Genomic DNA, 15,273 nt, shown 5'->3' with positions numbered 1-15,273 from the left:
TACAAATCTTTATTATAAATAGCCATAAAATTTGGTTAAATACAACTTACTGAAATAAAACATATATACACACTAATAATGGTTTCTGAGCAGATCACTCCTCTTTGAGGGCATACATGATATCGTCCTGGCTGACATTGATCCGCACTCGTAGATGCAGGTCATTCCTGCTGGATTCAACCAGGAGAAGTCGAGAGGCTCCGAGTCGTAAACACACGGCCATGGTTTCTGACATGGAAGGCGGCTGCACTCCCTCAATCCTGCATAGTGCGATGTACTGATGATATACCTGCAAAAAGATGGGAGTCATGAGCATCTGCCCATACAAGCAGTAAAGAGTGGAAGGAAGAGCTAAAAATGGCAGAGTTTAGTTCAATGCTTTGGTCTATACATATTTTAAAGGATACATTCATACATGCACATTTTCTGCTGCAGATCTGCTGCATATTTTGTGCAGCTGATTCTTCAGCAGCAGATCCTGTACGTGTGAATGTACCCTAGGGGTTAAATCTTTTATATAATCTTTTATATAATCCAGATTATTCAATGTGGATTCTTGAAGGAGCCCTTGAGCGTAAAATAACTTATTCCCTGCGATCACTGGGACCCTGCACTCCATGAGGAGCATGTGCTGCAGCTAACATGTGCTTCATTCATTCCTATAGGTGCACTGAAAAGACTAGAGTACAGCTCTCCGGCATCATCGGCGCTCCCACTGAAATTAGTGTAGCGGTTGACGACACATGCTCCAAACAGAGCGCTGGGGGGGGCCCCCTGTTGTCGGATCCCGTGCGATCAGCCATATTCAGACATCTATCATCGGCCGCGTCCCACCTCGGCCGGTGATAGGCTGAGCGCACGGTCATGTAAGGAGCTCTGGACAGCTCATATCACCGGCCGAGGCAGGACATCGCTGCAGCTGGCGATCCGCTGACAGCGCTGTGACGTTCGAGCATAAGAAGCACGGAGCGGGAACGGGACGCCGATATCTCCGCAACGGGGAAACATAGGAGAGTTATTTTTCCAGTCTGGGCACAGGATAAGTGAAAAGATTTTCGCCGCATATCTCCTTTAACCCCTTAACGACGCAGGACGTAAATGTACGTCCTGGTGCGGTGGTACTTAACGCACCAGGATGTACATTTACGTCCTGTACATGACAGCGAGCATCGGACCGGACATGCTCGGGTCATGTGCGGCAAGTCCTAACTGTTCTCAGCAGCCCAAAAAAAAATAAAAATAAAAAAAGGTCCAAAATTGCTGCTTTTCTGTAACATTTTATTCAAAAAAAATAAAAAAGATAAAAAGGTATTAAAAAAGTTTTAAATATGCAAATGTCATATCAATAAAAAATACAGATCACGGCGCAAAAAATGAGCCCTCATACCACCACTTATACGGAAAAATATACAGCCTAGCTCATTGAGCAGGGGGAGCGGCCGCGATGTGTAAGAGTACACCGCGCATTCGCGGCAACTCGCACATCGCTTCAGTGTGTCTGCACGTAGGTGCGTATTACTGCTCAGAGCAGGAACATGTAAAGGCACCATACAGAGGTCCTTCAGCGTAAAATATGCTGCAAATCCGCTCGTCTAAAAGTACCCTAAGGGAGTTTTTCCCAGTGTGCCACCAGCTGTTGCAAAACTACAACTCACAGCATGTCCGGACAGCCAAAAGCTGTCCAGGCATGCTGGGAGTTGTAGTTCTGCAACAGCTGGAGGCACCCTGGTTGGCAAACACCAGTCTAAGGCAAGTGATGAGACTTCACAACATCAATACACTACATGCAAACCTGACCTGTAAAAGGAGATTTTTTTTGTACTCACCATAAAATCTTTCTGGTAGCCTTCATTGGTGGACACCTTACTGTTGGGTATATGCTCTCGCCACTAGGAGGCGCTGACACTACGAAAAAAAGTTGGCTCCTCCCTGGCAGGATATACCCGCCCACTGGAAGTGAGGTAATCAATCTTGTCACAAAGCAGTAGGAGAAGCCAACAAAGACATAACTCCGAAGGACCTCGGAAAAGAATCACGGAAAGAGAACCAGGTAAGATAATCCCGACAAAAAAGGAAGATTTGGGTGGGTGCTATGTCCCCCAATGAAGGCTACGAGAAAGATTTTACGGTGAGTACAAAAAAAAAAAAAAAAAAAATACTTTTCTCAGTCGCTCTTCATTGGGGGACACCTTACTGATGGGACGTACCAAAGCAGTTCCCTAGGGAGGGAAAAACAAGCAGTAGAGAAAGGGAAACATTCAGAGACCGAACCCACTCGTCCATAAGGGGTGCGGACCAGACGCCAGACCAGAGAAAACAGAGGTCCAGAAACTGAGCTCCCGGAAGATACCCCATTCATGGAGATTGACTAGGACCCCAAAGGAAGGGACAGTCTTGCAGAGACTAAACCTACGGTCCATAAAGAGACACAAGAAAAAGGTCGACCAGGAAGCCAGCTGGGCCAGAACCATCCTGGAAGGAAGTAGGAAATAAACCCCAAGGAACACAGAACCAGGGAGAGGGCTAGCCCGGCTGGTAAACAAAGATGGAAAAGGGCACAACAAGAGAACCCAGAGTCGGCCGATTCAGGAGAACATGGCGGAAAGACACCAGGGAGAGCAGCATACGCCAGAGCAGAAGGCAAGCACAGGTGGTGGAGACCAGAAAACCACACGGAAAAAAAAAAAAGACGGAAACCGGCTCTAGAGAGGTCTGGTGCACGAAAGCGATGGCCCGAACATCTGGAGACCCAAAACCCCTGCCCCAGGGGCACGCCGCGAGCACCCAGAAGGCGAAATTAGCTCGACTGGTGTAATCCAGATGACCCGAATGCCCCCCATTTCGGGAGTACATGGACCCCAAAAGGAGGAGACAAAGCGATAACAGCCAAAAAAGGAACGGAACGCCCTGATAAATGGGCATCCCGGAACATCGGATTGATAGACCTGAGAACTGGAGGTTCCCGAGTCACCTGGAAGATTTACACAGAAGGATAAATCGCCAAGAAAGAGCAGAAGACCCTGAAAAGGAGCATCCCAGAAAACCAGAGCGGCCTGGAAGACTTACACCTGAAGGAGAAGGTAACCCAAAGGCAGGGAAATGCTCCGGGAGACGAACTGCCGTGTCTAGACAAGACGACGTGCGGAACAGAAAGACTGCCCCACAGATGGAATCGCGGAGAAGTCTGGGAAGGATTGATACCCATGCCCGTGACCTCAACCATCACTAAGGCCCAAAGAACCAGGAGGGCCAACCCAGAAAAGAAGGCACACCACAGCAGTCTAGGATAGTATCAAAGCAAAGGAGACCAACCAGAGTTGGACCCCAGCAGTCCGAGAAGACCAGAGCACTCCGTTCCCGTCCTGACAGGATGTTTCTTCGGAGGAAAAAAAACTAAAGGGAACCCAGCAGAGACTCCCAGGTACGGTGAACAGGAAGGTCACTCTAGAAGACTGTGGAGTCAGTGTCGCACAACAGACACTGTCAAGGGAAGGATAAACACACCCTTCCAGGGAGATTGCGCCAAGGGAGGAAGAGAGCAATGGCAGGACCCAAACAACAGACTGTAGCTAGACTGGATGTCGCTGAGCCATAGAGGAGCGCGTAAACTCTTCCAACAGAGGAGAGTGTCAAGGCTGCATGAGCAGCAGTAGTATATATATATAGGAGAGAGATGGCTCCAACTTGGCAGAAGATAGCGGAGGGGGAAAAATAAGGGGTGGTCGAGAGAAAACCCAGGCACCGACCACACCAGCACCCTGATCCCCGTACCCCTGTGGAAAAGGGGATTGACAGGTGAGCCAGGTACTGTTGAAGCAGGGAAATGCCACCCTATGGCAACGGGACAAAGTACTGGGTGGACTTAGCCCCCAAAGAACCCTACGACAACAGAGATATGGAGGGATCAGAAACCTGGACACAGGTACTGGGCAAAGAAACAAAGACATGGCTACGAATGCGAATGAGAACAGAGGTGCCCAACAGTCGCAGGTCTTTAGAATAAGATCACAGGAAGGCATATCACACCAAACAGAAGGGAGGGTGGGCTCTATACGTGCAGGGGACCTTGGCATACGTAGGGACACAGACATGGTTAACTCACGATAGTAGTGGGGTACCAAACTGCAGACATGAAGGCAACCGCAGACATCCAAAAGTCCAGCAGAATGGAAGACACATAGCACCCAATTGTGTATCGCAACCATGCCCCTAGCAGGCCAACGTGGCACTCTTTGAAAAAAAGGGGAACAGAGTGCAGCTGTAGCCATGAAAAGCCATGGAACCTGCAGTAGACTCCCACACCCCATCTCCTAATGGTGCAACACCCCTGGACTGCTGTCGCAGATGCATCCCTCATCTCTGCACATGCAAACACAGAAGAGGTCCCATGAACCCATAGGCACACTTTGTGGAACTTCACATGGAAGGAGTCACCGGACTGCAGTCGCTGGAGCAGCAGGAATAGGGGAGGTGACCTGGTGGATAAGAAAGCCATTCAGACACAAGTCTGGCTATCTGGCATAGAGACCATGGCCACACCGGGTCCCGCATTCAGAACCACACACTAAAAGTGGGCTACCAGCCTTAAGCCATGAAAGCGGCAGGCATGTGGAAAGGGACCTGGTAAAGTAGGGAACCACACAAACCAGCTTGTGGCGCATTGCAGCGGGCCCATGGAGCAACATGGGGAGATCCATTTGGAACTACACCTAGGCAGTGGGTTACCTGAACTTCCCCCACGCTGTGGGAAGTGTATGGTAGTTGACCCGACGTAGCAGTAAACTACAGGGACAGCTGTCTGGCTGACTGGCGGAGGATTCCTGAGCACACAGGAACACTCCTTCGAACAGACAGTGGGGCACAGGAGTGCGGACAATCTTATGGGCGACCCGGTGGTGTTAGAGACCGTGCAGACGAAGGACGAAGACTGGCTGACTGGCAGCAGCCCCTCGTGCCTGCAGGAACCCTCTGACTGAGTCCTCACATCAACAGTGAGGTATGGGAAGCCACAGCTATTCACACGGCAGCCCAGAGATGGTAGCCCAACAGCGGCAGAAACTGTGTAGACAACGGTCTGGCGTAATGAGTGCCCCTGCAGGCACTGGTGATAAGGGGATACAGAGGCAATAACTGTGCCAATTTGATGCATGTAGAAGGGCAGTGAAGCCTAGAAGCCATGAATAGAATCCCTGTCACCCTGGAAGATTGGGGGAGGCTTAGGAGCCGTGGATTGTATCCCCTTCGCCCTGCGTAGGGTCCACAGGACACGCCAGGTCACTCCACCAGTCACCGCGCACTAGCAGTGAGGTATCGGAACTTCAGACGCAGATACTTCAGCCCTTGGAGAAGTGACAGGTAGCAGAGAAAACCATGCAGACCACTGTCTGGCTTACTAGTATGGGTCCATGTAGACAACAAGGCACTCCAGCGGTCACCTCGCACTAGTGGTGGGGTACCAAAATCCAGCTGCGTACGCGGCAGTTGTGAGATGGGCGACAGGTGAGACTACTGTCTGGCCTAATGAGAGCAGGTGCAATCCATGGCTACGCAGGGACACTTCCAGAGACCTTGCACTGGACGTGAGTATCTGGGACAGCAGCCGCGGATGTGGCAGCCTGTGAAGGAGGGAATAATGTATGTACACGTCAAGAACACCTGCGGACATGGCCAACATGTGAATACAGCCGGTGGCATCAACACCAGTATCCTCCAAGGGATCATGAAATCCCTGGCACAATCCACCACAACGAGTGAGAACCCTGGCGAAAGCAGGTATGCCAGATGCAATGTGTCATATCAGGTCCCATTGAGACAATAAAAGGGCCCCCGTATACAGTCGCAGAAAAAAGAGCCCAGCAGATATTTTTGGCGCACGGTACCCGAAGATACTGCCATATTGGGTCAATGTATGCGGGCGACGGAAGCTTCGAAATCGGCCCCCGTTCTCAAAAATCCATTTAATATATGGTCCCCAGCTAGGGGACATGTGAGATATGAAACTTTTTTTTTTTTTTTTTTTTTTTAATACACACACTAAGTAAGGAAGCGTGGCGAAAAAAGAACCTTGCGCTAAATCTGTCCTTATGATCCCCGAAGGTAGAACGGACTAGGAAGCCCACACCATGTCCCTCATGCAGGGACACCAAATACTCATGCTGCAGCCTCGGAGCGGCGAAGGTACGGAGCAGCGTTCTTGGAAGCGCCTGCTAAGGTGTCGCACAGCTCCGAGGCCAGGGGACAAGAGCAGGCTGGACCCAGGCAAACTTAGCCGCTCAGAGAATGGAGTGCATACGATCCCTGCAATGAAGGAGGGGTGGGGAACAAGGCGGGGGAGTCTGGTCTCCTGGGGCACGCTGGCTCAGGGGAAGAAGAAGGGTGGCCATGTGCTGCTAGAGCCCTTGACTCCCGCCGGTTGAGCCCCCAGCACGCTGTGGTCTGGAGAGCTCACAGATCTGTGTCTTGCCTCCTACTGACACTAGCTAAAACTGATTACCTCACTTCCAGTGGGCGGGTATATCCTGCCAGGGCGGCGCAGACTTTTTTTTTCGTAGTGTCAGCACCCACTAGTGGCAAGAGCATAAACCCATCAGTACAGGTGTCCCCCAATGAAGAGCGACCGAGAAAGCAAACTTAAAACTGTAGCAGAAAGTTGTTTTTTTATTTGTTTTTATAGATCTTCCATGATCTTAAATCCAATCCACATCTAAATGATCAGAATTATACTGCATATATTTCCAAAAGCAAAGACTCAAACCAGACCCATGTGCACTTAACCCAATACCCTGAGGTATGAAGAAACCATATGACAGCAAGCACATGGAGAATATTTACATGCAGGCTTCATGAATATGGCTCTCCTGTGTCCATGAGGCCTTGAACTGTGTACCGTGCCAGTTTGCCAATAAATATAAAATGATATATATTTATTACACACACACACACATCACCTGTTGGAATGTGGCTTCTTCGAGTCCAGATCTTCTGAATTCTGCAATGACTGCTTTTAGGAATGTCTGTTCTTGCAGAGAAGCGCTCCTGGAGAAAAACAATTAGACTGTTATTGTATCTAAAGATGAGCAAATAAAATAGTTTGGAATCAGTTTAGTTCTGATTTTTATTTTTTTTTAAAGGAAATTCAGAATTGTCTGATACAGAATTTACAGGGCCCCCCCCCTTCACTTATCAGAAAATGATGGCATATCCTAGCAATATGCCCTCATCTCATTACATAGGAATAACCCTTTAACAGATATGATTTACATTTACAAGTGTTATTTTAGGCAATGTTTAGGCATGCACAGACACAAAGTAATGTTTTCTGGGTAACTACCTAATTGCCAAGACATAGGCAGAAGAGAACATCTCGTCCAGGGCCTGTATGACATGAGGCATTTTCACTAGAGACAATTCACCCTTCTTGCTGGAGAATTCACAGATCTCTGTTGCTCTGCGACAGATGTCCAGACATCGGCGTGCATCACCAGACAGAGCAGCCACCTGAAGAATTTCAATGAGAAGGTTTCATGCATTTATAGTAAAAGCTTTTTCCTTGGAATGCAAAAACAAAATGATCAAGTATCTTTTGTGCTACTCTTCTGGTATCCTTCCTATTACAAGAATAGTACAAGGAGTCTAAAAATTATTAGTCTTGTACATGCCTGTGCTTATTCTTTTCTAGCAGTTTATTAATAGCACCCTGCCATGATTTTTATACTACCCGAACCACAGCCAGGTCCCCTCTGTGCAGGGATAAAAGATTCAGTGTAAAATAATGTGGCATTTCAGAGGATTCTTCGTGATAAAGCTGTGAGAAAGTTCCAGCAGTTTTTTCCACACCCCCATCCCAAAATACCGGAGCTAACAGACATGGGAACTGGAGGTTCTCAGGTCTCCTTGAAGCCCCACACCTGTAACGAGTGAGCATTCCCATCTTCAGCAGAAAGCTCCAGGAGATGTACTGCCATGTTGGGATAACACTTAACGTGGCTGAGTGAGACCGCCCGACAAAAGGGGATCACGGAGAAGAACTGGACAGGAGACCACCACATCACAAAGGCCCCAAGAAAAGGGAAAACTGTCCCAGAGATCAAGGCATGCCACTGCCACCTAGGAGGAGTCCCAATGAAAAAAAAAAAAAAAAAAACTCCCCACACTCGCTAACATGAGCGAAGAGGGGATGGACAAGGAGAACAAACCTTGGACCCAGCGGATCAAACAGATCAGAAGACTCCAAAACAGCAGCCGGTAGGGGCAGGAATAGAGAGGGAGACACAGAGGGAGCCCAGCTGAGACTCCCAGGCTCAGGGCACCCCAGATGACTGTTGCATCAGTGCCGCGCAACTAACATCGTTAAATGGAAGGATGGACACACCCATCCAGGGAGTCCCCACCAGGAAAGAGGAGAGCAATGGCAGGGACCATACAACAGATGGTGGCCGGACCGGCTATGGCTGAATCACACAAGCCTTCTAAACTCTCCCAGCAGAGGAGAATGCCCTGGCTGCAAATCCCCTTGATTGCTCTTAGTCGAGCACGGACCCAGGTAGATACCCCACCCATGAAGGGGGGTGGGGGGGGGGGGGGTGTAAGAGAGAGAGCCCTATACTTGCAGTTACACATTGGAGGGAGACCCAAGAGGCAGTCAAGAGTAACTTCGGCACAGTCCATGCCGAGCCCCCTGATCGCTGCACCCCCCTGTGTAGGGGGGGGGGGAATAGCAATGGTATGCCAGGTACCATATGAGCATGCTAAACAACTCCCCACGGTGAGAACATACCGGGAGACAACATAAAACCGAGGAACTCACAGAGGAATGAAGAAGTCATCTGTGTCCTGGAGAGATCTGAACCCAGGACATGTGACTGGCAAAAATGTTCCTATGAATGCAAGTAAGGTGCATATGTATACGAATAAAGCTGGAAAGGGCAGGCGGCTGCACAGTTTTTTTTATTTTTATTTTTTTTAATTTAAAGTTTTGCATATAAAGATAACAGACATCGCCCTCCTGGCGAGATAACAAACAGAGAACAGTACCTCCCAGGAAACCACAATAATCAATAATGAGACAGGGCATACCATAAGGATCTGCAAGGAACACAGAAGGCTACTCCGAGGCCCCGAGAGGAATCCAACACAGACAGACAACCAGACACGCATTCCATACATACTTACTACACGGCACCCTCCCCGCCCACCCCAGCCCAGATAGCAACCAGGCAGTTACAACCTATGTCAACCTACTGAGACAGTCCAACCGGCGGGTCCACACCATATCAAACTTCTTAGGGCACTTACGACTAACAAAGGGCCTGATACAGTGGAACATATTCGTTCACCAAGGCTATCCAACGAGACAGCAGAAGGGTGGATGCATCCTTCCAGGTCATGACGACCACCTTGCGGACACAAAACAGCAGGAAACGAATCAGCAACCGCCTATGAGTACTAAAGATCGAGTCATTAAGAACCCCCTATAGGCACACCGTAGGGCTAAATACAAAGGGAAAGTCTAAATGATCCCCCCCAAGAAACCCATCACCTCCCTCCAGAAGGCTGCAATCACAGGACAATCCCATACTGCACGCAGCAATGTACTAACTTCCACGGAACATCTAAAACAAAGGTCAGATGACAATCCAAAACGTTTAAGCTTAGCAGGGGTATAGTACAGCCTCAAAACATATCTAGATTGGATCAACATATCTCTACTACTGACCACAGTTGCATAATACGAGCCCTCCACTTCCTTCCACTGACTCTCCGACATGTCCTGGATATCAGCCACCCATTTAGAAAAGGCCAGGGAAAAAAGGACAGGTCCCCAATGACTGGAGAAGGGCATAGGACTGGGTGAGGGGTTTAGAGAGATCTGTGGTGCCCAAGAGAAGCTCCACCTCAGAAAATGCTAGGGTAAAGGTCAGGGAGCCAAACTGCGCCTGAACCGCACGTCAAAGCTGAAAATATTTAAACATGGCAGTCCCGGGGACGCCATAGCTTTCCCTCATCTCCACAAAGGACAGGAAAACCTGGTCCTCCCGGAGCAAGTGGGTCCCAAATTCAACTCCATGAGCACCCCAAAAACTGGCCTCCGCGGCTGCACAGTTAGCAGATGCAGTGTGCTGATGAATACTGTGGGAGAAGCAGGGGGATAAGACTGTGGCTGTCCGCGCTGTTTGGCACTATAGCTGTAGGGGCAGAGCAGCACTGCTGTTCCTCCAGCAGAGTAACCCCATGTAAAGACTGCAGGGATGGGTGCCGGAGAAGAGGAGCTGCACAGGTAACCCCTGACATACCGCCAGGAACCAAGGCCCCCATTTAGGAGTCCCTCAACCCCTTGAGACCTGGACCACCGCCATTCTGGTTTGGGCTTTCTGGGAGGTGGGGGGTGTCATACTTACCTGAAGACTCCATATACACACCCTGAAGTCTTCAACCAGCTTATGGCCACGCTTCTTCATACCAGGCTAAGATAGCGGGGCGAGTAGGGGCAGTGGGGCCCCGGACCCAGGGTACATCCTCCAGGCGGTGGCCCTTGGCAAGAAGGGGTTAACAGTACACACTATAATACAAATACGTTGTATTTGCCACAGCAGCGTGCATCCATATATTAGGTAGTAGTGCTGGCTATTTTTCTTTTTTGTGTTTTTGCAGTACATACTCTATGTCTGTGCCCCTTTTTCGCATATGGGGTAGCAGGTAGTGCCATGCTCCTAAACCCCCACCTGATGAGACACAAAAGGGAGGAAAAAAAAAAAATAAGCTAACTAAACAGCCCTTACTAGAAAATAATAAATAAATAAAAAAAAAAAAAGACCAGGTGTGGGGAGCTCCAGTGACATGTGTCTTGCCTCCTACTGACACTAGCTAAAACTGATTGCCTCACTTCCAGTGGGCGGGTATATCCTGCCAGGGGGGAGCAAACTTTTTTCCCCCCTCTAGTGTAATGGCAAGATCATATACCACCATATCCGTGTCTGTGTCCCCCAATGAAGAGTGACCGAGAAACAAATTATTTTTATAACAACACTCCCATGTACCGGCATATTATCCATTTCTTCAGTTAGGAATACTACTTATAGGTTAATATTTTCCAACCTATGGTTCTCCAGCTGTTGCAAAGCTTGCTTTAGTTGTCAGGACATGAGCTGTGTTGCAGTTCTGAAAACAACTGGAAAGCCATATGTAGGCACACATTAACTTTAAGCCAAAGTATTGTTAGAAATAAATGGAAAAAAAAAAAAAAAAAAAGATACCCAAAGAGTAGCAATAATAAATAAAGTTTATGAACTGCAGCTTTATTAAATAGATGAAGGCACTAACCTTCCTGGAAACAAGTTGGATGGCATCATCCTCGAAAGCCTTGACATGATTCAGCCTGGAGGTTATGATCTGTTGGAGCTGTTTATGTGTGTAGGGCTGGAAGGACATTCGAGTAAGACCCTAAAAATAAAGTAAAAAAGAAAATTGAGCATTTTGGCCTAGATTTATCAAACTGTGGCCGCTGTGGGGAAGTCCCTCCACTTTTTCTCTCACAATCACAGCTCAACTTTCACTTTACCTCAGCTTGTTAGCTGAGCCGTGATTGGTTGCTGGGGAAATCTGCAGTTTGATAAATCTGGCCCTTTTTGTTTAACAGCAAAAACATGGTGGATGGGGTGACACATTTTGATCAAAAAGTGCGCTTAGAGCCTCCATTTTGTTGACCAAGTGTGCTGCTGCCATTTTCTTTTTTTACATGTCTTGTACTTGCCACAGCAGCGTGCACCCATGTATTGGGTTTAGGTTCTGGCTACATTTTTTTTTAATTTTGTTTTTGCTGTGCAATGTGGGGGGAGCGGCTCCCTCTGTAGCCGTGCATCCCCTCCCCTATTTCACAGGAGGTGGTTTTAGGTGGATCCAGCATGTCGCCCAGCCTGAGGTGAGTGAATGTTCGGGTCCCATCCTATATGAGACCACCTCCACTAGGTGGATGGGGGGACACGTTTATCAAAAAGTGCGCTTAGAGCCTCCATTTTGTTGACCAAGTGTGCTGCTGCCATTTTCTTTTTTTACATGTCTTGTACTTGCCACAGCAGCGTGCACCCATGTATTGGGTTTAGGTTCTGGCTACATTTTTTTTTTATTTTGTTTTTGCTGTGCAATGTGGGGGGAGCGGCTCCCTCTGTAGCCGTGCATCCCCTCCCCTATTTCACAGGAGGTGGTTTTAGGTGGATCCAGCATGTCGCCCAGCCTGAGGTGAGTGAATGTTAGGGTCCCATCCTATATGAGACCACCTCCACTAGGTGGATGGGGGGACACGTTTATCAAAAAGTGCACTGAGAGCCTCCATTTTGTTGACCAAGTGTGCTGCTGCCATTTTCTTATTTTAGGTTTAAACCTTACTGATATCTATAAATGTTAGAAAGTAACCAAGATGCTAATTTAATACCACAGGGCTCCTTGAATGTGTTTCAAAAAGGTATTACAAGATTTTATTGTATCGCCAAAGAAGAAAGCAATGTTCTGTAGTGCCATACAGCCTGTGTCAAGTACTTGTATGGCACTGACGACGTTTTGCTTTAATTTTGTGGTGACAATAAAAAGCTTTCTGAAACGCATACAAGGAGTACCGTGGTATTCTTCTATTTGTCTGGATATGTCGGGGCCATGGAGGTCAGGTGTAACACAGCGAGCACCCATACCAAGAGTGACACCTTATAAGTTTACGGGGGTGCTTCTTCACACTTTTTTGGGAGGTTAGAATGTAGGTCATGAACTAATGGCATTTGTGTAAAGCATTACAGAAGTAACAATTCCTACCAGCCTGCTGGCGACACGATTCATCATTATTCTTTCAGGCAGATCCATTGTGTTAGCAATTGCAAGGACAATGAGTTTTGCATGTTTTCTTGTGGGCCAGTCAAACAGGCTGTACATAACATTTTGCTTCCTGGTCCAAAGCAAGTCCAGCTAGGGAAAAAGCACAAAGAGTTTGTCAGACTTTTTTTTTATTTTTTAAAGGAAAACTGTCACATTTTCTCCCGCACTATCCACAGGTATTGGTGGATAGTGCGGGAGACGCTGATTAAAACGAGCCCTACCTTGATCTGATCCGCGCCGCCGTTCGCCCGCACTTGTAGTTTTAATCTCTGTGTATATCCGGCTGTAAATGGCAAAGGCGGTGCTTCTGCGGGCTAATGGACACTGATGTCAGCGCCGCTCATGAATATTCATCCCTCCTGTTCTCCCTCTCTTTGCCGATCCTAACTAGAGGGAGGTATGAATATTCATGAGCGGCGCTGACGTCCGTGTCAGTTAGCCCGCAGAAGCACCGCCTTTGCCATTTACAGCCGGATATACACAGAGATTAAAACTACAAGTGCGGGCGAACGGCGACGCGGATCAGACCAAGGTAGGGCTTGTTTTAATCAGTGTCTCCCGCACTATCCACCAATACATGTGGATAGTGCGGGAGAAAATATGTGAGAGTTTTCCTTTAAGATAAAATTACTTACAACTGTGAAACTTCATAACTAACGTCCAAAGTATTAATACTAAATTTTGTACAAAGCTTATGTGTAGCATTAAAGGGGTATATATATATATATTTTTTTTAAATCAACTGGTACCAGAAAGTTAAACAGATTAGTAAATTACTTCTATTAAAAAAAAAAAAATCTTATTCCTTCCAATACTTATTAGCTGCTGAACACAACAGAGGAAATTATTTTCTTTTTGGAACACAGAGCTCTCTGCTGAATCACGAGCACAGTGCTCTCTGCTGACATCTCAGTCCATTTTAGGAACTGACCAGAGCAGCATATATTTGCTATGGGGATTTCTCCTACTCTGGACAGTTCTTAAAATTAACAGAGATGTCAGCAGAGAGCACTGTGTTCCAAGTTTTTCACTGGAGTACCCCTTTAATATGGGTTGGATTTACTGTGGATTTTGCCTGCAGGTGAATAGGTAGCAGATTACAGCCCCTGGTAAATAGATGGCACTTTACAAAATTTTATCCATAGGCTGCGGACATTTTAGCCATTTAGAAACAGGAGTATGCTGCAGATTTTCTAATCCACGACACGCTCTTGTTGCTCCAGGTTTGTCAAAAATTGTTACCACTTTCAAAGTAGCAAGGGTGAAATCCATGAAGAATCTGCACATAACGTCGACATCCCAACAGTAACCAAGTAATTCAGGTATAAGAAGAAAATGCACTTGAATTATGGCCGTGTGTATGTAGCCTTGGGCTGTGCAACTGGTGCAGAACCTTTCTAGCCATACTAAATTCCTCACCTCATCTACCAGCAATACGACAGTCTCCCTATTTGAGGCTGGTGTACTGAATCTTTTCTCCAGTAGTGCCGCAGCATGGTCCGCAGTAGCCTTCTGTCCAGTTAGTAGCTGAAAGTACACAAAAAAGAAAAAATCGTAATTAAACTAACTCAGTGTTTCCCAACCAGGGTGCCTCCAGCTGTTGCAAAACTACAACACCCAGCATGCCCGGACAGCCAAAGGCTGTCCGGGCATGCTGGGAGTTGTAGTTTTGCAACAGCTGCAGGCACCCTGTTTGGGAAACACTGCACTAACTAGTAATTCCTAACACATTAGGACATTACGGGAGAGAGGAATCGGGCCCCCAGGGACAGAAAATCCAGATATCTTAAAGGGGTAGTCCAGTGGTGAAAAACGTATCCCCTATCCTAAGGATAGGGGATAAGTTTGAGATCGCGGGGGTCCGACCGCTGGGGCCCCCTGCGATCTCTCTGTACGGGGGCCAGGCTCTACGGCCAGATAGCGGGTGTCGACCCCCGCACGAAGCGGCGGCCGACACGCCCCCTCAATACAGCTCTATGGCAGAGCCGGAGATTGCCGAAGGCAGCGCTTTGGCTCTGCCATAGAGTTGTATTGAGGGGGCGTGCCGGCCGCTGCTTCGTGCGGAGGTCGACACGCCCCCTTCCCGCGGGCTGTCGGGGCTCCGTACAGGAGATCGCAGGGGGCCCCAGCTGTCGGACCCCCTGCGATCACAAACTTATCCCCTATGCTTAGGATAGGGGATAAGTTGTGCACCACTGGGTCACCACTGGACTACTCCTTTAAGAAGACTTCACCACTTCCTCCACAGTTGTTACTAGGATCTGGATATGAGCCTTCTCAATAATAAATTATTAGTATACATGTCAAAAAACACTACACTTGACTGACTAGACTACCAGTCAGTACTCAGAGAAATAGCAATGCTGAAGAGGAGGAGGAGGAAGTGGAGTTCTTTTTAACTCTGAGTTTCTTGTG

The 15,273-nt window shown here is 47.9% G+C and overlaps 1 protein-coding gene across 3 annotated transcripts in view; it reads right to left on the bottom strand.

Annotated features, from left to right (window-relative positions):
• ORC1 (origin recognition complex subunit 1) overlaps positions 1 to 15,273 on the bottom strand; it is an 80,751-nt gene continuing 65,478 nt past the window's right edge. For all 3 annotated transcript variants that reach the window (XM_056532232.1, XM_056532231.1, XM_056532233.1), the window contains 6 exons: positions 14,278 to 14,385; positions 12,799 to 12,948; positions 11,320 to 11,439; positions 7,331 to 7,497; positions 6,948 to 7,035; positions 1 to 289 (listed from right to left, as the gene is read on the bottom strand). In XM_056532232.1, the coding sequence (XP_056388207.1) occupies positions 95 to 289; positions 6,948 to 7,035; positions 7,331 to 7,497; positions 11,320 to 11,439; positions 12,799 to 12,948; positions 14,278 to 14,385 (828 nt within the window). In that variant the 3' untranslated portion in view covers positions 1 to 94. The remainder of the gene's footprint in view (positions 290 to 6,947; positions 7,036 to 7,330; positions 7,498 to 11,319; positions 11,440 to 12,798; positions 12,949 to 14,277; positions 14,386 to 15,273) is intronic.

The sequence above is a fragment of the Hyla sarda genome, chromosome 7 (genome assembly GCF_029499605.1).
Source record: "Hyla sarda isolate aHylSar1 chromosome 7, aHylSar1.hap1, whole genome shotgun sequence".
Classification (NCBI taxonomy): domain Eukaryota; kingdom Metazoa; phylum Chordata; class Amphibia; order Anura; family Hylidae; genus Hyla; species Hyla sarda.
Note: the sequence above shows the minus strand (reverse complement) of the source record. Positions and strands in the feature narration are given on the sequence as shown.